At 38.8% G+C, this 25549-nt stretch overlaps 1 protein-coding gene across 1 annotated transcript in view; it reads left to right on the plus strand.

The window, feature by feature from the left end:
- LAMA3 (laminin subunit alpha 3) overlaps window positions 1-25549 on the plus strand; it is a 573745-nt gene that overhangs the window by 268462 nt on the left and 279734 nt on the right. The window contains exons 17-19 of the mRNA XM_053714980.1: window positions 15663-15709; window positions 22260-22359; window positions 22649-22701. Coding sequence (XP_053570955.1) covers window positions 15663-15709; window positions 22260-22359; window positions 22649-22701 — 200 coding nt within the window. The remainder of the gene's footprint in view (window positions 1-15662; window positions 15710-22259; window positions 22360-22648; window positions 22702-25549) is intronic.

Raw genomic sequence — 25549 nt, forward strand, 5'->3', positions numbered from 1 at the left:
AAACAAACTGTGAAACAGTACTATCTGCAATAACTAAGCACCTGTTTAATGTCAGGTGATCCCTTAAGTAAAGGGAAAGGTAAAACCATGTGATGTGGAAATGGAAGGAGAGATGCAAAACACGGAGTGGAATCCTCACATACACATGCTACCCGACATGTGAAAAAAGCCTTTGTCTACAGGAGTTGACGTGCGAGCAGGAGCTTAAACTAATGCTCCGCTCATTATCTAGCCTAATAAGTAAGCACAATTCATATCACACACAGTGAGTGCTGGGAACCTTGTGCATGACTTCACAGATATCAACTGCACTTGCAAAGGGCCAATGCCTTGTCCATAGTAGCTACATGCAAATGCCACCAACATGCATAGTACATCAATCTCAAACTGGGGATTTGGAAAGGAAGGTTATTTTTAACTTTGTTTGCAATATTAGGGGAGGCATTTATTGTTTAATTATGGGGAAACCGTTATTTTATGTCCCTTTTATGGAAGTTTAAAACCTAAACTCTGACATTCAAAATGACGTGTTCATGATTCAGATCAAATATGCAATTTTACACAACTTTCCAATTTACTTCTGTTATCAATTTTGCTTAGATCTCTTGATATTCTTGTAAAAGAGTAATCATAGGAAAGCTCAGGAGCATGCACGTGTCCTTAGCCATCAAGCAGCAGTGTTTGTAACAATATTTTTAACAATGCCATAGAGTGTCTGTAGCATTCTATGGTAACAGTGTTTGTATGCATAACATTGTTATAAACATTGTTGCAAACACTGCTGCCAGATGTCTAAATACTTGTGCACAGTCCTGAGCTCACCTAGAACTACTCTTTAACAAAGGATACCAAGAAAACTAAGCAAAATTGATTATAGATTTTAATTGGAAAGTTGTTTAATGCCTTTATGACCAATAAATGTGTCCGTCATGGAACAAATGAGCAAATGGAAGCTGTGTCCTTAAGGGGTTAAATTGAAAGGAAATTGAAATAAGAAGTATGACGTGAACCTCATTTGTATATCTTACCCAGAATCCTTTTCCTGCATTGGAAACAATCGGCTAGATTACAAGTTGAGCGTTATGAGTCAAATAGCAGCATTGTGGCCCATAACGCATAATTTTCCCTAACGCAGCCATTACAAGTCTTGTGGGTATAGTTGTACTGCAAGCCTTTTAGCCTGTAACGCAACGTCAGTACCACACTCGTAAAAATGATGTTTTTTTAATGGGATTCCCATAGCGCTGCCATTACGAGTTTTTTGGTGAGGCTAAAAAACCTGCATTACAGCATAAAACAACAAGAACCGTAATGCCATCTAAAGTCAGTAGTTATGAGCTTTACTCTACAAATCTGTTACATAAAACTCATAACTAAAGTGTTAAAAAGTACACTAAAACTACATATTAGCCCCTAAACTGAGGACCTCCCGCATCGCAAACACTATGATAAATTTATTAACCTCTAATCTGCCGTTCCCGACATCAACACCACTAATAAAATGTATTAACCCCTATTCCACCATTCCCCGACATCGTCACCACTATGCTAAAATTATTAACCTCTAAACCGCCGCCCTCCTGCATCAAAAAAACTATTTAAATATTATTAACCCCTAATCTGCCGTCCTCCCACATTGCCCCCACTATACTAAAGTTATTTAGCCCTATACCGCCGCTACTATAATAAACCTATTAACCCCTAAACTGCAAGCCCTCCCACAACGAAATATACTAAACTACTCTATTAACCCCTAAACCGAAAGCCCCCCACATCGAAATAAACAAAATTAAACTATTCACCCCTAAACCTAATGCCCCCTAACTTTATATTAAAATTACAATTTCCATAGCTTAAATTAAATTTAAACTTACCTGTTAAATTAAAAAAACAAAGTTTAAACTACCAATTAAACTAATATAATTATTAAACTAAAATTAAACTAACTACCAATTAAATAAAACTAAACTACACATAAAGAAAATCCTAACACTACTCTAAAAATTACAAAGTATCTAATTACAAAAACAAAAAAATACTAAGTTACAAAAAATAACAAACACTAAATTACGGAAAATAACAAACGAAATTATCCAAAATAAAAAAGAATTACACCTAATCTAATAGCCCTATTAAAATAAAAAACCCACCCAAAATAAAAAATAAAAAAAACCCTAGCCTACAATAAACTACCAATAAAAGGGCCTTTTGTGGTGCATTGCCCCAAAGATATCAGCTCTTTTACCTGTAAAAAAAACAAAGACCCCCCCAACAGTAAAACCCACCACCCAACCAACCCCCCAAAATAAAAAACCTAATTCTAAAATAACCTAAGATACCCATTGCCCTGAAAAGGGCATTTGTATGGGCATTGCCCTTAAAAGGGCATTTAGCTCTTTTACTGCCCAAACCCTAAACTAAAAAAAAAAAATATCCAAAAAACCTTAAAAAATGCCTAACACTAACCCCCGACAATCCACTTACAGATTTTGAAGTCCCGCTTGAACGATCTTCATTCCAGAGTTGAAGTCCTCATCCAGGTGGTGAGAAATCTTCATCCAGGTGGCCTCTTCAATCTTCATCCCGGCATTGAAGTCCTCATCCAAGCGGCAAGAAGTCTTTATCCAGGTGGCCTCTCCAATCTTCATCCAGACGGCATCTTCTATCTTGATCCCAGAGTCACAGAGCGGGTCCATCCTGAAGTCATCCGGCGCAGAGCATCCTCTTCATATGATCGCCCCCGTACACTGAACATTCAATGCAAGGAACGCGATTCAAGCCAATAGAATGAGAGCTGTTTAAATCCTAATGGCTGATTTAAATAGCCAATAGGATTTTAGCAGCCCTTATTCCAATTGGCTGATTCAAATTTTCTTTTTCTTTTTTCTTTTGGATTATTTAATTTTTTTATTTTTTTGTAATTTAGTGTTTTGTTTCTCCAACATTGGTGTGTCCGGTCCACGGCGTCATCCTTACTTGTGGGATATTCTCTTCCCCAACAGGAAATGGCAAAGAGTCCCAGCAAAGCTGGCCATATAGTCCCTCCTAGGCTCCGCCCACCCCGTCATTCTCTTTGCCGTTGCACAGGCAACATCTCCACGGAGATGGTTAAGAGTTTTTTTGGTGTTTAAATGTAGTTTTTATTCTTCTATCAAGTGTTTGATATTTTAAAATAGTGCTGGTATGTACTATTTACTCTGAAACAGAAAAGGATGAAGATTTCTGTTTGTGAGAGGAAGATGATTTTAGCAGACAGTAACTAAAATCGATTGCTGTTTCCACATAGGACTGTTGAGATGAAGTAACTTCAGTTGGAGGAAGCAGTTAGCAGACTTTTCTGCTTAAGGTATGACTAGCCATATTTCTAACAAGACGATGTAATGCTGGAAGGCTGTCATTTCCCCTCATGGGGACCGGTAAGCCATTTTCTTAGTCAAACAAACAGAATAAAGGGCTTATTATGGGCTAAAAAACTGGTAGACTTTTTTATGGGCTAAATCGATTGCTTTATTTGGGCATTTTATTCATATTTATGCTGACAATTTGCATTTATAAACTTGGGGAACGTTTATTAAACGGCAGGCACTGTGTTAGACACCTTTTCCAGTCAGGGGGCCTTCCTAGTTGTAGACTGAGCCTCATTTTCGCGCCATTACTGCGCAGTTGTTTTTTGAGAGCAGGGCATGCAGATGCATGTGTGAGGATCTAAAAATTGCTGGAAAAGCTTCTAGAAGGCGTCAATTGGTATCGTATTCCCCTCTGGGCTTGGTTGGGTCTCAGCAAAGACTATAGCTGGGACTGTATAGGGGTTAAATTTATAAACGGCTCCGGTTCCGTTATTTTAAGGGTTAAAGCTCTGAAAATTGGTGTGCAATACTATTAATGCTTTAAGACACTGTGGTGAAATTTTGGTAATTTTTGAACAATTCCTTCATACTTTTTCACATATTCAGTAATAAAGTGTTTTCTGTTTAAAATTTAAAGAGACAGTAATGGTTTTGTTTTAAAACATTTTTTTGTGCTTTGTTGACAAGTTTAAACCTGTTTAACATGTCTGTACCTTCAGATAAGCTATGTTCCGTCGACAAGAGTTCCCTTCTTGGGAACAATAATAGATTCCTTAGAAATGAGGATTTTTCTGACAGAGGTCAGAAAATCAAAACTTCTAAGCTCTTGTCAAGTGCTTCATTCTGTTCCTCGTCCTTCCATAGCGCAGTGCATGGAACTAGTAGGGTTGATGGTTGCAGCAATGGACATAGTTCCTTTTGCACGAATTCATCTAAGACCATTACAACTGTGCATGCTCAAACAGTGGAATGGGGACTATACAGACTTGTCTCCAATGATTCAAGTAGATCAGAAGACCAGAGATTCACTCCGTTGGTGGCTGACCCTGGACCATCTGTCCCAGGGAATGAGCTTCCGCAGACCAGAGTGGGTCATTGTCACGACCGACGCCAGTCTAGTGGGCTGGGGCGCAGTCTGGGAATCCCTAAAAGCTCAGGGTCTATGGTCTCGGGAAGAGTCTCTTCTCCCGATAAACATTCTGGAACTGAGAGCGATATTCAATGCTCTCAGGGCTTGGCCTCAGCTAGCAAAGGCCAGATTCATAAGGTTCCAATCAGACAACATGACGACCGTTGCGTATATCAATCATCAGGGGGGAACAAGGAGTTCCCTGGCGATGAAAGAAGTGACCAAAATAATTCAATGGGCGGAGGATCACTCCTGCCACCTGTCTGCGATCCACATCCCAGGTGTGGAAAACTGGGAGGCGGATTTTCTGAGTCGTCAGACATTCCATCCGGGGGAGTGGGAACTCCATCCGGAGATCTTTGCCAAAATAACTCAATTATGGGGCATTCCAGACATGGATCTGATGGCGTCTCATCAGAACTTAAAGGTTCCTTGCTACGGGTTCAGATCCAGGGATCCCAAGGCGACTCTAGTAGATGCACTAGTAGCACCTTGGACCTTCAACCTAGCTTATGTATTTCCACCGTTTCCTCTCATTCCCAGGCTGGTAGCCAGGATCAATCAGGAGAGGGCCTCGGTGATCTTGATAGCTCCTGCGTGGCCACGCAGGACTTGGTATGCAGACCTGGTGAATATGTCATCGGCTCCACCATGGAAGCTACCTTTGAGACAGGACCTTCTTGTTCAGGGTCCATTCGAACATCCAAATCTGGTCTCCCTCCAGCTGACGGCTTGGAGATTGAACGCTTGATTCTATCGAAGCGTGGGTTTTCAGATTCTGTGATAGATACTCTGGTTCAGGCCAGAAAACCGGTAACTAGAAAGATTTACCATAAAATATGGAAAAGATATATCTGTTGGTGTGAATCCAAAGGATTCCCATGGAATAAGATAAAAATTCCTAAGATTCTCTCCTTTCTACAAGAAGGTTTGGAGAAAGGATTATCTGCAAGTTCTCTAAAGGGACAGATCTCTGCTTTATCTGTCTTACTACACAAAAGACTGGCAGCTGTGCCAGATGTTCAAGCATTTGTTCAGGCTCTGGTTAGGATCAAGCCTGTTTACAGACCTTTGACTCCCCCCTGGAGTCTAAATCTAGTTCTTTCAGTTCTTCAAGGGGTTCAGTTTGAACCTTTACATTCCATAGATATTAAGTTACTATCTTGGAAAGTTTTGTTTTTGGTTGCAATTTCTTCTGCTAGAAGAGTTTCAGAGTTATCTGCTCTGCAGTGTTCTCCGCCCTATCTGGTGTTCCATGCAGATAAGGTGGTTTTGCGTACTAAGCCTGGTTTTCTTCCTAAGGTTGTTTCTAACAAAAATATTAACCAGGAGATAGTTGTACCTTCTTTGTGTCCGAATCCAGTTTCAAAGAAGGAACGTTTGTTACATAGGGCTGTGGCTTCCACATGGGCCTTCAAGAACGAGGCTTCTGTTGACCAGATATGTAAGGCAGCGACTTGGTCTTCACTGCACACTTTTGCCAAATTTTACAAATTTGATACTTTTGCTTCTTCGGAGGCTATTTTTGGGAGAAAGGTTTTGCAAGCTGTGGTGCCTTCCGTTTAGGTAACCTGATTTGCTCCCTCCCTTCATCCGTGTCCTAAAGCTTTGGTATTGGTTCCCACAAGTAAGGATGACGCCGTGGACCGGACACACCAATGTTGGAGAAAACAGAATTTATGCTTACCAGATAAATTACTTTCTCCAACGGTGTGTCCGGTCCACGGCCCGCCCTGTTTTTTTAATCAGGTCTGATGAATTATTTTCTCTAACTACAGTCACCACGGTACCATATGGTTTCTCCTATATATATTTCCTCCTGTCCGTCGGTCGAATGACTGGGGTGGGCGGAGCCTAGGAGGGACTATATGGCCAGCTTTGCTGGGACTCTTTGCCATTTCCTGTTGGGGAAGAGAATATCCCACAAGTAAGGATGACGCCGTGGACCGGACACACCGTTGGAGAAAGTAATTTATCAGGTAAGCATAAATTCTGTTTTTTTTGTAATTTTAGGTTTTACTGTAAGGTAGTTAGGCTTTATTTCACTGGTAATTTTGTATTTATTTTAACTAGGTAGTTAGTAAATAGTTAATAACTATTTACTAACTTGTCTACCTAAATAAAATAAATACAAACTTACCTGTGAAATAAAAATAAAACCTAAGCTAGCTACAATATAACTATTAGTTATATTGTAGCTAGCTTAGGTTTTATTTCACAGGTAAGTTTGTATTTAGCTTTAAATAGGTATTATTTAGCTAATAATTGTAACTTTAGTTTAGCTCTAGTTTAATTATGTTAAAGTTAGGGGGGTGTTAGGGTTAGGGTTAGGTTTAAAGGTTAATAGTTTAATTTAGATTTTTGCGATGTAGGGGGCTGGCAGTTTAGGGGTTAATAGGTTTTTCTTTCATGTAATTGGCAAGAGTCCATGAGCTAGTGACATATGGGATATACATTCCTACCAGGAGGGGCAAAGTTTCCCAAACCTCAAAATGCCTATAAATACACCCTCACCACACCCACAATTCAGTTTTACAAACTTTGCCTCCTATGGAGGTGGTGAAGTAAGTTTGTGCTAGATTTCTATGTTGATATGCGATTTGCAGCATGCTGAAGCCCGGTTTCCTCTCAGAGTGTAGTGAATGACAGAGGGATGTGAAGGGAGTATTGCCTAATGCAATGGTCATCCTATCGGGGATCTATTTCATAGGTTCTCTGTTTTCGGTCGTAGAGATTCATCTCCTACCTCCCTTTTCAGATCGACGATATACTCTTATATACCATTACCTCTGCTGATTCTCGTTTCAGTACTGGTTTGGCTATCTGCTATATGTAGATGAGTGTCTTTTGGTAAGTATGTCTTATTTTATTTATGACACTCTCAGCTATGGTTTGGCACTTTATATGTAAAGTTCTAAATATTTGTTTTATACGTATATTTGCCATGATTCAGGTTAATCAGCACATTTCCTTCTTACAGACTGTCTTTGTTTCTTTTTGCTTCTGGTTTCCAGAGGCTTATTCTGTTTGCATTTTTTCCCATTCCTGAAACTGTCATTTAAGGAATTTGATAATTTTGCTTTATTTGTTGTTTTTTTTCTATTACATATTGTAAGATGTCTCAGTCTGACCCTGTATCAGAATCTACTTCTGGAATGCTGCTGCCTGATGTCGGTTCTACCAAAGCTAAGTGCATTTGTTGTAAACTTATGGTAACTGTTCCTCCGGCTGTAATTTGTGTTAGTTGTCATGATAAACTTTCAAAAGCAGACAATATTTTCATTAGTAGTAGTCCATTACCTTGTTGTTGTTCCTTCAACATCTAATGTTCAGGATATTCCTGTTAATGTGAGAGAATTTGTTTCTAATTCTATTCAGAAGGCCCTGTCTGTTATACCTCCTTCTAATAAACGTAAAAGGTCTTTTAAAACTTCTCATAAATTAGATGAATTTTTAAATAACCAACAACATTCTGATTTATCTATCTCTGATGAGGATCTATCTGGTTCAGAAGATTCTGCCTCAGATATTGACACTGACAAATCTTCATATTTATTTAAAACGGAGTTTATTTGTTCCTTATTAAAAGAGGTGTTGATTGCATTTGATATGGAGGAGACTAGTCCTCTTGATATTAAAACCAGTAAACATTTAAATTCGGTTTTTAAACCTCCTGTAGTTATTCCAGAGGTTTTTCCAGTTCCTGATGCTATTTCAGATGTAATTTCTAGGGAATGGAATAGTTTGGGTACTTCATTTACTCCTTCTTTAAGGTTTAAGAGACTGTACCCTTTGCCGTCTGATAGATTGGAGTTTTGGGAAAAAATCCCCAAAGTTGATGGGGCTATCTCTACTCTTGCTAAACGTACTACTATTCCTACGGCAGATAGTACTTCTTTTAAAGATCCTTTAGATAGGAAGCTTGAATCTTATCTAAGGAAGGCTTATTTATGTTCAGGTCATCTTTGGCTTCTTGGTTAAAGCTTTTGATTCATCATGCTTATTTGGAGTCGGGTAAATCCCCACCTCAGAGGATTACGGCTCATTCTACCAGGTCAGTTTCTACTTCCTGGGCTTTTAATAATGAAGCTTCTGTTGATCAGATTTGCAAAGCAGCAACTTGGTCTTCTTTGCATACTTTTACTAAATTCTACCATTTTGATGTTTTCTCTTCTTCAGAAGCAGTTTTTGGTAGAAAAGTTCTTCAGGCAGCTGTTTCAGTTTCATTCTTCTGCTTATAATTTCAGTTTTTTTCATTATAAGATTAAAACTTTTTGATTTGGTTTGTGGATTCTTTTTTTCAGCGGAGTTCCACATCTTGGGTATTTGCTATCCCATACGTAACTAGCTCATGGACTCTTGCCAATTACATGAAAGAAAACATAATTTATGTAAGAACTTACCTGATAAGTTAATTTCTTTCATATTGGCAAGAGTCCATGAGGCCCACCCTTTTTGTGGTGGTTATGATTTTTTTGTATAAAGCACAAATATTCCAATTCCTTGTTGATGCTTTTGCTCCTTTCTTATCACCCCACTTAGCTATTCATTAAACTGAATTGTGGGTGTGGTGGGGGGGTGTATTTATAGGCATTTTGAGGTTTGGGAAACTTTGCCCCTCCTGGTAGGAATCTATATACCATACGTCACTAGCTCATGGACTCTTGCCAATATGAAAGAAATAAATTTATCAGGTAAGTTCTTACATAAATTATGTTATTTAGTGGTAGTGATGTGGGGGGCCAGAGGTTTAGGGGTTAATAACTTTATTTAGTTGCGGCGATGTCGGGGAGTGGTGGAATAGGGGTTAATAACTTTAATATAGTGGCGGCGATGTTGGGGTGTGGCAGAATAGGGGTTAATAACTTTAGTATAGTGGTGGCGATATCGGGAGCGGCAGATTAGGGGTGTTTAGATGTGGGCTTTATGTTAGGATGTTAGATTTAAATGTTAGTTTTCTTTCCCCATAGACATGAATGGGGCTGCGTTACGGAACTTTTCTTTCCACGATCGCAGGTGTCTTTTTCTGACACCTTCTCCCCATTAATGTCTTTGGGGAAAGTGTGCACTAGCACGTCAAACACTTGCTTTGTGTGCGGTATGGAGCTTAACGCAACCATATCGCACGCACAAGCCGGGTTTTTTAAAACTTGTAATGGCAGTGCCATAGGGGGTTAAATAACACAACTTTTGTTGCATTCTTTACTTTCCATATAGCGTTCAAAACTCCTAATATAGGTGAATGTATTTAGAGGTTTTCTGTGGGAAAAGCAAATCTTTCTCTCTTTCTCTCTCTTTCTCTCTCTCTCTCTCTCTCTCTCCCTCCCTCCCTCCCTCTCTCTCTCTCTCTCTCTCTCTCTCTCTCTCTCAACTTGCTCTCTCTTTTAGATTTGTGTGTTTTTCTTTTCTTACAAAAGCAGAAACATTTTACAGTCACATAAAGCACATCATACTTTTGTTCTTCATGACATCTAAAGCAATAACATAACAATTCACTGCACATTGTTATCATATGCAGTGATTGCCAGTCTGAAAACCAATTTAAAAATGTTGGCTTTACATTCTATAATGGAAACTCAGATAAAACAAAATATGGCAGCATACCAGTGCCATTGGATATAAGCGATGAACAATGTACGTCATACCATAATAATTTGTGTAGGCTTCAGAGATGTATATCATTCTTGCCAAAAGACCATATTTAAAGTGACATTCCGGTCAAAATTTAAATACACATAGACAAATTACATCTTTGACTAGAAACATAATTGCAATATACATGCATTGGCAAAAATGCTTTTAGTAAAAGTTATCACTGTTTAAGTGTTAGCAATTTTCTCTGCACGTGCATGTGAAGCATAGCTATATATTCTCAGTGCACCAGCATTTTAAATACTGCAGCTGCTCAGAATGCCTATGGGTCTTGTACCATGTCAGGAGTTAACACATTGAGTCATTAGCAGATGGTACAAGCACCTTAGGCTGTCTGAGCAAATGATGGCCTAGATTTAGAGTTCGGCGGTAGCCGTCAAAACCAGCGTTAGAGGCTCCTAACGCTGGTTTTGGCCGCCCGCTGGTATTTGGAGTCAGTGATTAAAGGGTCTAACGCTCACTTTTCAGCCGCGACTTTTCCATACCGCAGATCCCCCTACGCCATTTGCGTATCCTATCTTTTCAATGGGATCTTTCTAACGCCGGTATTTAGAGTCGTTTCTGCAGTGAGCGTTAGAGCTCTAACGACAAGATTCCAGCCGCCTGAAAATAGCAGGAGTTAAGAGCTTTCTGGCTAACGCCGGTTTATAAAGCTCTTAACTACTGTACCCTAAAGTACACTAACACCCATAAACTACCTATGTACCCCTAAACCGAGCTCCCCCCACATCGCCGCCACTCGATTAAAAATTTTAACCCCTAATCTTCCGACCGCCACCTACGTTATACTTATGTACCCCTAATCTGCTGCCCCTAACCCCGCCGACCCCTATATTACATTTATTAACCCTTAATCTGCCCCCCACAACATCGCCGCCAGCTACTTAAAATAATTAACCCCTAATCTTCCGACCGCAAAGCGCCGCCACCTACGTTATCCTTATGTACCCCTAATCTGCTGCCCCTAACACCGCCGACCCCTATATTATATTTATTAACCCCTAATCTGCCCCCCACAACGTCGCCGACACCTGCCTACACTTATTAACCCCTAATCTGCCGAGCGGACCGCACCGCTACTATAATAAAGTTATTAACCCCTAACCCGCCTCACTAACCCTATCATAAATAGTATTAACCCCTAATCTGCCCTCCCTAACATCGCCGACACCTAACTTCAATTATTAACCCCTAATCTTCCGATCGGACCTCACCGCTATTCTAATAAATGTATTAACCCCTAAAGCTAAGTCTAACACTAACACCCCCCTAACTTAAATATAATTTTAATCTAACGAAATAAATTAACTCTTATTAAATAAATTAATCCTATTTAAAGCTAAATACTTACCTGTAAAATAAACCCTAATATAGCTACAATATAAATTATAATTATATTTTAGCTATTTTAGGATTAATATTTATTTTACAGGCAACTTGGTATTTATTTTAACTAGGTACAATAGCTATTAAATAGTTAAGAACTATTTAATAGTTACCTAGTTAAAATAATTACAAAATTACCTGTAAAATAAATCCTAACCTAAGATATAATTAAACCTAACACTACCCTATCAATAAAATAATTAAATAAACTACCTACAATTACCTACAATTAACCTAACACTACACTATCAATAAATTAAATAAACACAATTGCTACAAATAAATACAATTAAATAAACTAGCTAAAGTACAAAAAATAAAAAAGAACTAAGTTACAGAAAATAAAAAAATATTTACAAACATAAGAAAAATATTACAACAATTTTAAACTAATTACACCTACTCTAAGCCCCCTAATAAAATAACAAAGCCCCCCAAAATAAAAAATTCCCTACCCTATTCTAAATTAAAAAAGTTACAAGCTCTTTTACCTTACCAGCCCTGAACAGGGCCCTTTGCGGGGCATGCCCCAAGAAGTTCAGCTCTTTTGCCTGTAAAAGAAAACATACAATACCCCCCCCCCAACATTACAACCCACCACCCACATACCCCTAATCTAACCCAAACCCCCCTTAAATAAACCTAACACTAATCCCCTGAAGATCTTCCTACCTTGTCTTTACCATACCAGGTTCACCGATCCGTCCTGGCTCCAAGATCTTCATCCAACCCAAGCGGGGGTTGGCGATCCATAATCCGGTGCTGAAGAGGTCCAGAAGAGGCTCCAAAGTCTTCATCCTATCCGGCAAGAAGAGGACATCCGGACCGGCAAACATCTTCTCCAAGCCGCATCTTCTATCTTCTTCCATCCGGTGCGGAGCGGGTCCATCTTGAAGCAGGCGACGCGGATCCATCCTCTTCTTCCGATGTCTCCCGACGAATGACGGTTCCTTTAAGGGACGTCATCCAAGATGGCGTCCCTCGAATTCCGATTGGCTGATAGGATTCTATCAGCCAATCGGAATTAAGGTAGGAATTTTCTGATTGGCTGATGGAATCAGCCAATCAGAATCTAGTTCAATCCGATTGGCCGATCCAATCAGCCAATCAGATTGAGCTCGCATTCTATTGGCTGATCGGAACAGCCAATAGAATGCGAGCTCAATCTGATTGGCTGATTGGATCAGCCAATCGGATTGAACTTGATTCTGATTGGCTGATTCCATCAGCCAATCAGAAAATTCCTACCTTAATTCCGATTGGCTGATAGAATCCTATCAGCCAATCGGAATTCGAGGGACGCCATCTTGGATGACGTCCCTTAAAGGAACCGTCATTCGTCGGGAGACATCGGAAGAAGAGGATGGATCCGCGTCGCCTGCTTCAAGATGGACCCGCTCCGCACCGGATGGAAGAAGATAGAAGATGCGGCTTGGAGAAGATGTTTGCCGGTCCGGATGTCCTCTTCTTGCCGGATAGGATGAAGACTTTGGAGCCTCTTCTGGACCTCTTCAGCACCGGATTATGGATCGCCAACCCCCGCTTGGGTTGGATGAAGATCTTGGAGCCAGGACGGATCGGTGAACCTGGTATGGTGAAGACAAGGTAGGAAGATCTTCAGGGGATTAGTGTTAGGTTTATTTAAGGGGGGTTTGGGTTAGATTAGGGGTATGTGGGTGGTGGGTTGTAATGTTGGGGGGGGGGGTATTGTATGTTTTCTTTTACAGGCAAAAGAGCTGAACTTCTTGGGGCATGCCCCGCAAAGGGCCCTGTTCAGGGCTGGTAAGGTAAAAGAGCTTGTAACTTTTTTAATTTAGAATAGGGTAGGGAATTTTTTATTTTGGGGGGCTTTGTTATTTTATTAGGGGGCTTAGAGTAGGTGTAATTAGTTTAAAATTGTTGTAATATTTTTCTTATGTTTGTAAATATTTTTTTATTTTCTGTAACTTAGTTCTTTTTTATTTTTTGTACTTTAGCTAGTTTATTTAATTGTATTTATTTGTAGCAATTGTGTTTATTTAATTTATTGATAGTGTAGTGTTAGGTTAATTGTAGGTAGTTTATTTAATTATTTTATTGATAGGGTAGTGTTAGGTTTAATTATATCTTAGGTTAGGATTTATTTTACAGGTAATTTTGTAATTATTTTAACTAGGTAACTATTAAATAGTTCTTAACTATTTAATAGCTATTGTACCTAGTTAAAATAAATACCAAGTTGCCTGTAAAATAAATATTAATCCTAAAATAGCTAAAATATAATTATAATTTATATTGTAGCTATATTAGGGTTTATTTTACAGGTAAGTATTTAGCTTTAAATAGGAATCATTTATTTAATAAGAGTTAATTTATTTCGTTATATGTAAATTATATTTAAGTTAGGGGGGTGTTAGTGTTAGGGTTAGACTTAGCTTTAGGGGTTAATACATTTATTAGAATAGCGGTGAGCTCCGATCGGAAGATTAGGGGTTAATAATTGAAGGTAGGTGTCGGCGATGTTAGGGAGGGCAGATTAGGGGTTAATACTATTTATGATAGGGTTAGTGAGACGGATTAGGGGTTAATAACTTTATTATAGTAGCGCTCAGGTCCGCTCGGCAGATTAGGGGTTAATAAGTGTAGGCAGGTGTCGGCGACGTTGTGGGGGGCCGATTAGGGGTTAATAAATATAACATAGGGGTCGGCGATGTTAGGGCAGCAGATTAGGGGTACATAGGGATAACGTAGGTTGCGGCGGTTTACGGAGCGGAAGATTAGGGGTTAAAACTGTAATGCAGGGGTCAGCGATAGCGGGGGGCGGCAGATTAGGGGTTAATAAGTGTAAGGTTAGGGGTGTTTAGACTCGGGGTACATGTTAGGGTGTTAGGTGCAGACGTAGGAAGTGTTTCCCCATAGGAAACAATGGGGCTGCGTTAGGAGCTGAACGCTGCTTTTTTGCAGGTGTTAGGTTTTTTTTCAGCTCAAACAGTCCCATTGTTTCCTATGGGAGAATCGTGCACGAGCACGTTTTTGATGCCGGCCGCGTCCGTAAGCAACTCTGGTATCGAGAGTTGCATTTGCGGTAAAAATGCTCTACGCTCCTTTTTTGGAGCCTAACGCAGCATTTGTTTTAACTCTCGATACCAGAGTTAAATTTATGGTGCGGCCAGAAAAAAGCCTGCGGAGCGTTAACAGCCCTTTTACCGCCGAACTCTAAATCTAGGCCGATGTGTTTAAAATGCTGGTGCGTGGTGCATACTTAAATACACTCTTGAAACAGCTATAGCTTTAATTAGAAGCATTTTTGCTAATACATGTGTATTCAAAACTGAAATGCTTCCATGTGGATTCCAGTTTTGACTGTAATGTCCCTTTAAATCATTCTAGCATAAATGCAATTCAACATTTTGAAGATATAATTTTGAGCAAAAGTCAGATTTATTTTTAATTACTCAAAGCAGTACTTTTATAGGGTGCATTGTTGTCTGTGTAATCTCATTATTTTTAGTTTTGTCTTTGCTTTGTGTGTTCTGTAACTACTGTATACACAAGAGTGCCCTTTTTGTTTATTTCCTTCTCTAGGCACTCAGACTGATCTACAAAATATGTCGCTTTGGCATATTGCCCCCCAGTGGTTCAGAAATCTGGGCCCACATCCAGTGCTTTCTTAGCCGCCTAATTACATTTTCTTGTTTTGCTTTTAAGAATCATCTGATGCAAAAAAACAATCCAACAATGATATATGTTTTTGTGTTCAAGCATTTTATAACTATATACAGTATATATATATATATATATATATATATATATATATATATATATATATATATATATATATATATATAACTATATATATATATATACTGTATATGCACACTGAGTGGACTAGTATCATTTTCCCTCTTTGGCGTGTAGCTTTTAACCCCTGACAAGCATTGTGATATTTTTTCCACACACTCACACTCACACATATATATATATATATATATATATATATCATTAAAACAATAAATTATTCACAAATTTTAATTTATTCTTTTGTCAAAAGGAAATGAGGCGTTTCATATAAACTATCACCAATTAATATAATTTTTTTTTATCAAGGTTGATTGTTGGATCATTCATATTGTGCTGCATTTTTATATTGTATTTCTTTTCTCGTGTAGGTTTCAATGATGAATGTAATCCTGCAGGTACCATGGATTCTCAAGGAGTAAGTAATGACATTATGTTTTAAAATGTTTTATTGTATAAAATAAATTATGTTAATCTGAAAAAAAGATAAAAACTGTGTTTACTCATGGTTGCAAATTCATACACTAATGTCTGAAGTTTGTGACCTCTTACATTAAGTTATTCTCTGTCTACACATGTTTAGATAGTTTTAGAGTGTTTGTGCTGGTTTAAAGGGACAGTCAACTCCAAAATTGTTATAGTTTAAAAAGATAGATAATAGGGCAGACATTTAATGAACTGACAGTGTCAAGTGGATACTTAAATGGATAGTCTACACCAAAATTTTTATTGTTTAAAAAGATAGAGAATCCCTTTATTACCCATTTCCTATTTTTGCATAGCATGGTTATATTAATATACTTTTTACCTCTGTGATTACCTTGTAGCTAAGCCTCTTCTAACAGCGCCCTTATCATATGGCTATTTATTTATTTATTTATTATTTATTTATTGACTTGCATTTTAGCCAATTAGTGCTATGTCTTGCACAACTCCATGGGAGAGAACACAATTGTATCTATATGGCTCACAGGAACTAGCAGTCTCTTGTTGTGAAAAGCAAATAAAAAAGAATATGATAAGAGGCTGTCTGTAGTGGCTAGAAACAGGCAGAAATTTAGAGGTTTAACTGGTATAAAGTATATTAATATAACTGTGTTGGTTGTGCAAAGCTGGGGAATGGGTAATAAAGGCATTATCTATCTTTTTAAACAATAACAATTCTGGTGTAGACTGTCCCTTTAACTTACTTCTGGAATTTGAATGCTCTCCACTTTCTTATTTAATAGAAATCTGATTAATCGAAACTATTTAAAGAGATTAACCAATTTTATCTAAGGTTATTTTTTTATTTTTTTTATTTAATGGGACATTAAAGTCAACAGTGTAACAGGGTATACAGTTCCAGCATACTATTGAGATTAAGAGGCCATTTTATCAAACTCCGTATGACTCGCCAGAAACAGCAGTTATAAAGTAGCGGTCTAAAGACCGCTGCTCCATAACCCTGTCCGCCAGCTCTGAGCAGGCGGACAGAAATCGCCACAATTCAACCTGATCGAGTACGATCGGGTTGATTGACACCTCCCTGCTGGTGGCCGCGAGTCTGCAGGGGGCAGCGTTGCACCAGCAGCTCTTGTGAGCTGCTGGTGCAATGCTGAATACGGAGAGCGTATTGCGCACTGTCGGATCAGGTCCGCGAGACCTTTGATACATAGGCCTCACAATGTGCGTTAAAAACAGGTTGTCTTAGACTTCGTTTTTGTTCAAATATGTGCACCACATACAATGGCCTCTAGTTATCAAGCTGTCTACTTACCTGCATTCGCCGGCCCAATACCCTCGCCTAAGCTCGCCTTACATCGCTGCCGCGGACCTGAATACGTTTGCCAAAGTTATCAAGAAAGCTGTCAAGAAGCCGCGCACCAAGTACGGAGCGATGAGCAGCGGACTGTTGTTAACTGACAGTCATCAATCTCGCTGCTCATCGGCTTCTTCGCAGCTTTCTTGCTAGCCTGTCACTAAGCACCCACACTATACTATACAGTTTTACCCCCTAAACCGCCGCTCACGGAGCCCCCCGCAACTGAATAAAGTTATTAATCCCTAAACCGCCGCTTCCGGACCCCGCCGCAACTATAATAAATATATTAACCCCTAAACCGCCGCTCCCGGACCCCTCCGCCACTATAATAAATGTATGAACCCCTAAACCGCCGCTCCAGGACCCCACCGCCACCTACATTATACCTATTAACCCCTAATCTGCCGCCCCCTATACCGCCGCGACCTACATAAAGTTATTAACCCCTATCCTGCCGATCCCGGACCCCGCCGCAAATAAATTAATTGTTTAACCGCTAAACCGCCGCACCCGGAGCCCGCCGCCACCTACATTACATTTATTAACCCCTATCCTGCCCCCCCTACACCGCCACCACCTACATTACATTGATTAAACCCTAATCTACCCCCCTACACCGCCGCCACTATATTAAATGAATTAACCCCTAAACCTAAGTCTAACCCTAACACCCCCTAACTTAAATTTTATTTAAATTAATCTAAATAAATATTCCTATAATTAAATAAATAATTCCTATTTAAAACTAAATGCTTACCTATAAAATAAACCCTAAGATAGCTACAATATAATTAATAATTACATTGTAGCTATTTTAGGGTTTATTTTTATTTTACAGGCAACTTTGTATTTATTTTAACTAGGTACAATAGCTATTAAATAGTTATTAACTATTTAATAGCTACCTAGTTAAAATAATTACAAAAGTACCTGTAAAATAAATCCTAACCTAAGTTACAATTACACCTAACACTACACTATCATTAAATAAATTAAATTAGTTAACTACAATTACCTAACATTAAATAAAATTAACTAAAAATAACTAAAGTACAAAAAAAATATCTAAATTACAGAAAATAAAAAAATTACAAGATTTTAAACTAATTACACCTAATCTAAGCCCCCTAATAAAATAAAAAAGCCCCCCAAAATAATAAAATTCCCTACCCTAAACTAAATTACAAATAGCCCTTAAAAGGGCCTTTTGCGGGGCATTGCCCCAAAGTAATCAGCTCTTTTACCTGTAAAAAAAATAAATACAATACCCCCCCAACATTACAACCTACCACCCACACACCCCTACTCTAAAACCCACCCGATCCCCCCTTAAAAAAACCTAACACTACCCCATTGAAGATCACCCTACCTTGAGCCGTGTTCACCCAGCCGGGCCGAACTCTTCATCCGATCCGGGCACAAGTGGTTCTCCAGCCGTGCAGGTCTTCATCCGATCAGGGCGGCATATTCTATCTTCATCCTGGCGCGATGAGCAGCTCCATCTTGAAGACCTCCGGCGCGGAACATCCTCCTCGGCCGACGGACTAACGACGAATGACGGTTCCTTTAAATGACGTCATCTAAGATGGCGTCTCTCAAATTCCAATTGGCTGATAGGATTCTATCCGCCAATAGGAATTAAGGTAGGAAAAATCCGATTGGCTGATATAATCAGCCAATCGGATTGAAGTTCAATCCGATTGGCTGATTGGATCAGCCAATAGAATGTCGGATTGAAGTTCAATCCGATTGGCTGATTAAATCAACCAATCAGATTTTTCCTTCCTTAATTCCAATTGGCTGATAGAATCCTATCAGCCAATCGGAATTCGAGGGACGCCATATTGGATGAGGTCATTTAAAGGAACCGTCATTCGTCGTTAGTCCGTCAGCCGAGGAGGATGTTCCGCGCCGGAAGTCTTCAAGATGGAGCCGCTCATCGCCGCCAGGATGAAGATAGAAGATGCCGCTTGGATGAAGACTTCTGCTGGATGGAGGACCTCTTCTGCCCCGATCTGAAGAAGACTTCTGCCCGGCTGGAGGACCACTTGTGCCCGGATCGGATGAAGAGTTCGGCCCGGCTGGGTGAACACGGCTCAAGGTAGAGTGATCTTCAATGGGGTAGTGTTAGGTTTTTTTAAGGGGGGATCGGGTGGGTTTAAGAGTAAGGGTGTGTGGGTGGTGGGTTGTAATGTTGGGGGGTATTGTATTTATTTTTTTTACAGGTAAAAGAGCTGATTACTTTGGGGCAATGCCCCGCAAAAAGCCCTTTTAAGGGCAGGTAAAAGAGCTGGTTACTTTGGGGCAATGCCCCGCAAAAGGCCATTTTGAGGGCTATTTGTAATTTAGTTTAGGGAATTTTATTATTTTGGGGGGCTTTTTTATTTTATTAGGGGGCTTAGATTAGGTGTAATTAGATTAAACTTCTTGTAATATTTTTTAATTTTTTTTTATTTATTGGGGTTTTTTTGTAATATAGTTTAGTTTATTTAATTGTATTTTATTTTAGATCATTGTAGTTAATTTATTTAATTAATTTATTGATAGTGTAGTATTAGGTGTATTTGTAACTTAGGTTAGGATTTATTTTACAGGTAATTTTATAATTATTTTATCTAGGTAGTTATTAAATAGTTAATAACTATTTAATAACTATTGTACCTAGTTAAAATAAATACAAAGTTGCCTGTAAAATAAAAATAAATCCTAAAATAGCTATAATGTAATTATTATTATCGGAACATCTGTAGTGACGTAACCATCGATCTGTGTCGGACTGAGTCCGGCGGATCGTAAGTTACATCACTAAATTCTACTTTTGCCGGGCTGTAGGGCTTGATAACTACAGCGAATCAGCCTCGCCACAAATACGCTGCGGAATTCCAGTGTATTTGCGGTTGACGGATTGATAACTAGAGGCCAATATGTGCACCACATAATGTTCTTGAAAGCAAACTTATTTACCAATCAGCAGCTAAGGCCTTATTTTCATTGAGGTGGTAAAGTTTGGAAACTGGTGGTTACATAAAAAATCTCCATAGACTTTAATGGAGATAAAGGTTTTCTTTACCAGTTTCTACAATTTACCACCTCAATAGAAACAAGCCCTAAGTTGGTTATCAGTTTGGCACTTGGGGGAGTTTTAGACGTGCTAATCTCAGTATTTGTTGTCCCTACCATAGGGTCTACCTTTGAAACATTATGCCAATCTCACATTATTTTTGAGATCTGGAATTAGAAAGTCTAAATCATAGGAATTGGAGGAAGGGCTATGCCAGAATGAAGGCACACAAGGGAAACTTTTAACTGACTTTTGCAGCAGTGTAAGGAAAGTAAAAATAACATAAAATTGTGTGTGTTGTGTTATCTATCTATGAGTATTTACCAGTGAAAAAGTTTAAAGCTGAAATAGTAATATAATGGTGTGTATAGCTCAGTGTGTTCTGTAGGCATTGGGGAGAACATTGTGATTTGCTGTTTGTAAAACAATAATTATTGTCCATAACTGTTAATTTTATATAAATATTGAATGATTACTGAATATACAACTTTTGTTTGCAAATTCTGTATATCAATTATAACATTTAAATATCAAATTTTACATTTGAACATTTCACTATAAACATTTAAATGCTGACTCTGGCAGAAACATTTGGATGTAATGCTGAATATTTTACTTTTAATACTGTATTCAAATGTTATATTTGGGGGTTCAAATATTAGCATTTTTATAGAAAAAAATGCAAATGGTAGAACAAATGTCAAGGGGAACATTAGTTCTAGTTAGAAAGTTAAAAAAATAATTCACACCTCTACTAACTCTCTTTAAAGATCATGTTATAATTCTATCTTATTCTAGCTTATGATATTAAAGAAAAAACATACAGTTGAAAAGAGTTCTTAGGTACAGGGGACCATTGATATATGAAAGTGTGCGTGCTCCTGGTTTTCAGGTGGTGTGCATGCGCCAAGAAAATCTCATAGAGCTGGTGACATCAAACATGAGGTTAATGGTCTTGTTGTACATGCTCACAGGCTTAGAAATAAGAGTCCTCATACTAGGTACAGGAATGGCAGTATCCAGATATCTGGGGAATTATTGAAACCCCCAATATTTCATAATAATATTAATATGTATATAATATAGGTACTTATTTCAGTCAGCTACAAATAACCGCTGTTATGTAGTGATTCACAAATAAACCAACACCATTAAATATTGAGTGGATTGTAATATAAGCACAATAATGGATAAAGTATGACCAAATACAAACATTTAGACCAGTCATACTACAGTCAAGTGAAAGATATATTTGAAATTGGATATTGTACGCAATATCTCCAAAATTTGTCTGTTTCTGAGTGTTGAAACTACTAAACAGCTAATCCACTCCCTAGTAATTTCCCAACTTGACTACTGTAATAACCTACTAACTGGCCTTCCTCTCTCCTGCCTTTTCCCTCTTTTAAATCCATCTAAATGCCTCTGCTAGACTAATCCACCTCTCCTGACACGCTGTATCTGCTTAACTTCTCTGCGAGTCCCTTCACTGACTCCCCATTCATAGCAGAATTAAATTCAAAATTCTCACCCTGACCTACAGAGCCCTTACCAACTAAGCCCCCCCCTACCTGCCCTACCTCATCAACAAATATAACCAGCCTGCAAACTAAGATCCAACAATGACCTGCTCCTTGCATCTTCTACCATCACCTCCTCCCATGCTAGACTACAGGACTACAGGTCGTGCGGCACCAACCCTCTGTAATGCACTTTCTCGAGCCGTCAAACTTTCCCCTAACCTCTCCTCCTTTAAACGCTCCATAAAGACCTTTTTGTTCAGGGAAGCCTATCACTGAATCAATAACAAATGAATTCCACTTGCCTTATAGTTGCCCTCTTCTAACTCCACACTAACTTAATTATCATCTTTGCAGTCCCCACCTCCTGTTTCTCACCTTCTTACCCATCAAGATTGTAAGTTCCCACGGGAACAGGGCCCTCAATTCCCCCTGTATTCGTTTGTTTAAATTTGTTTACTTTTGTCCGGTGTCTTATACTGTATTGTACTATACTTTTAATATTTGTACCCATGGACAGCGTTGCAGAATATGTTGGCGCTTTATAAATAAATAATAATAATAATAATATTTATTTTATTAGGGCCAGTGTCAGTGTCTGCCACGCGTCGAAGGATTAACCTGTAATCGCTGCAAACCCTTGTACTGGAATTTAGCCAGTGAAAATCGTAATGGCTGTACAGGTATGTTTTTATATGTATGTGTGTATAGGTATGTATATATATATATATATATATTTATATATATTTATTTATTTTTTATTTATTCATTTCTGGTTATGAGTGCTTTGTTTTTTGTTTTTTAAATGTTCAGCAAATGTGAATTCTGTGTTACTTTTGTTCATAAACAAAATGTGTCTTGGTGAATGGAATATTGCGAAGACCAAAGCCAAATATAGAAATAGACATGTCCCTTTAACAAATACACTATAAAACCTTTTTTTCCCACAACTCTGTTCATTTCTCATTTCAGATTGCAAATGTGAATTAAAGGGGACAATTAGTGGAGTAGGAGAATGCCATCAGGTAATGCATAACTGTTGGTCTGCATCTTTATAATTGTCCAGGTAAAAGAATGCAGGTTGTCTTAAAGGGACAGTAAACGTTAAAAATAATGTGACATAATTCGGCCCTATGTTACATTAGCGTAGCAACAGGTATTCTTTTCAAGAGGGGTTCGTAGGCAAGCTGTCTAATCACAGCGTGCCCGATCACGCTTTTGAAATAAATGTATCGCATTCCCGCTCTGATCTGGTAGCAGGAGCTCGCTACATTTAGTTCAATAGCGTAATTGGGCACATTGTGATTAGACAACGCGCCTGCGAACCACTTGAAAAGAAAAAAAGTTACCTTCTCCAGAACCTTTTAATCAGGTTCTGGAGAAGGTAAGTGTAACTTTGGGGGATAAAATCTCTCAAATCTTTTGTTTTTTCAAGCTGTCGCTAAGATAATGTTACGTGCAGAATTATATAACATTATTTTTTACATTTACTGTCCCTTTAAGCAGAATGGTGCAATGAAACTGTAAAGCGTGAAACCACTCCAATGCAATATTGTACCTACAAAAAAGATTTTCAGATAGTGCCTTTGTGAACATGTTGTTAAAAGGAAACGTTGCCTAGATGAACAGACTTTCAAACAAGAATACACCTTCAAGAAAGTCCAAACATGCTCACAACAGTGCATTTTATAGTTTAATAGGCGCCAGTACTGTAAAATGCACTGTTGTTGATTCACAAATTCCAAACACCTTCTCTGCCAGATGTTTTACTCAAGTGAGATGCAAGCACTGTAAAATGCACTGTTATTTATTCACATGGTTCAAACATGTTCACAAAGGTGCAATCTTGTTTAAACATCGTGTTTGCTGCTGCAATATTGCAATGGAGCAGTCTTAACACTTTACAGTTTTAGTACTGTTAAAATCTAGTATAAGATGGCATAAAGAAACACGTAGTCTTCTTCTTGTTTTCAGATGTAGATAACACCAAAACCGGAAAACTATGCTTTTAAATCAATTAATATAAACATTGTAAAAACAATATTTTCAAAATATTAAAAGTGACAATATAGTCATTGAACAAACATACCCAGTATCCTCATTAGCCTACATACATATGGCTTTTATATAGTTTAGCAGTGGTGAGGATGAATTCGGATTGCAAGAGGTTCTTTTTTAACTCACAATTGTGCAATCCCATTTGAAAGCACGTTTATGAAGACACCGATGCTAATAGTGAAAATCATGACATTGCAAGTGTGACTTAGAAAGAAACATTAACAGAAAAAGATTGCTACACAGCATTTCTGGCTGTTGCAGGTCCTGATCTCACTTTTATTGCAGATTCCCTTAGCTGTACAGGATATCACTTACTCAATATATATATATATATATATATATATACTGTACATATGTAAATCACCTATATTTTACATGTGTTCTAATAGGGTAATTGGTGTTTTGCGTATTTTGACATAATCTCGCCACCTTTTAGTTTGAGAAAAAACAGCGAATACTGTTTACAGCGAATATGCCAGACCTGGAGGAGAAATTTCAGCTACATCAACGCCCCTGTTCAACCCACTTCAGAGGCAGGGAAACTAATTTTTACAATAAGGAAATATATATTTCACACAGTTTTGGCATATTTAGGGGTAGATTTTTCATACCCAGGGCGGACATGATTCGCTATAACGAATCATTTCCACATCGCTAAATGCCGACAGCATACGCCTCAGAGACAGCGGACGAGTCTGAGTCTGAGGTTAGGTGTGAGGCTGTGGAAAGAGAGAGGAGGGTAAACATGGGAGGAGGTGTTTGAGACACAGCAGAGGGGGAGAAAAAGTTTGGAAACAAACGGCTAGATTTAGAGTTTTGTCGGTAAGGACCCGCGTAGCTAACGCTGGCTTTTTTCTGGCCGCACAATAAAAATAACTCTGGTATTGAGAGTCCACATAAAGGCTGCGTTAGGCTCCAAAAAAGGAGCGTAGAGCATATTTAACGCAGCTTCAACTCTCGATACCAGAGTTGCTTACGGACGCGGCCAGCCTCAAAAACGTGCTTGTGCACGATTCCCCCATAGGAAACAATGGGGCTGTTTGAGCTGAAAAAAAACCTAACACCTGCAAAAAAGCCGCGTTCAGCTCCTAACGCAGCCCCATTGTTTGCTATGGGGAAACACTTCCTACGTCTGCACCTAATACCCTAACATGTACCCCGAGTCTAAACACCCCTAACCTTACACTTAACCCCTAATCTGCCGCCCCTGCTATCGCTGACCCCTGCATATTATTTTTAACCCCTAATCTGCCGCTCCGTAAACCCCCGCTACTTACATTATCCTTATGTACCCCTAATCTGCTGCCCCTAACACAGCAGACCCCTATATTATATTTATTAACCCCTAACCTGCCCCCCACAACATCGCAGCCAGCTACCTACAATAATTAACCCCAAATCTGCCGACCGCAAAGCGCCGCTACTTAAGTTATCCTTATGTACCCCTAATCTGCTGCCCCTAACACCGCCGACCCCTATATTATATTTATTAACCCCTAATCTGCCCCCTCAACGTCGCCTCCACCTGCCTACACTTATTAACCCCTATTCTGCCGAGCGGACCGCACCGCTACTATAATAAAGTTATTAACCCCTAATCCGCCTCACTAACCCTATAATAAATAGTATTAACCCAGGGCCGGTGCTAGGATTTTTGGTCACACAGGCGAGGATAAATTTTGCGCCCCCCCCCCCCCCCCCAATTACATACCATATACATTTCTGATTTTTACAAAATGTTAAAAAAGATCTACTAAAAACCCTAAAGATAATTATATACACACACTCGTATATACACATACACGCAGACACACA

The sequence above is a fragment of the Bombina bombina genome, chromosome 5 (assembly GCF_027579735.1).
Source record: "Bombina bombina isolate aBomBom1 chromosome 5, aBomBom1.pri, whole genome shotgun sequence".
Lineage (NCBI taxonomy): Eukaryota > Metazoa > Chordata > Amphibia > Anura > Bombinatoridae > Bombina > Bombina bombina.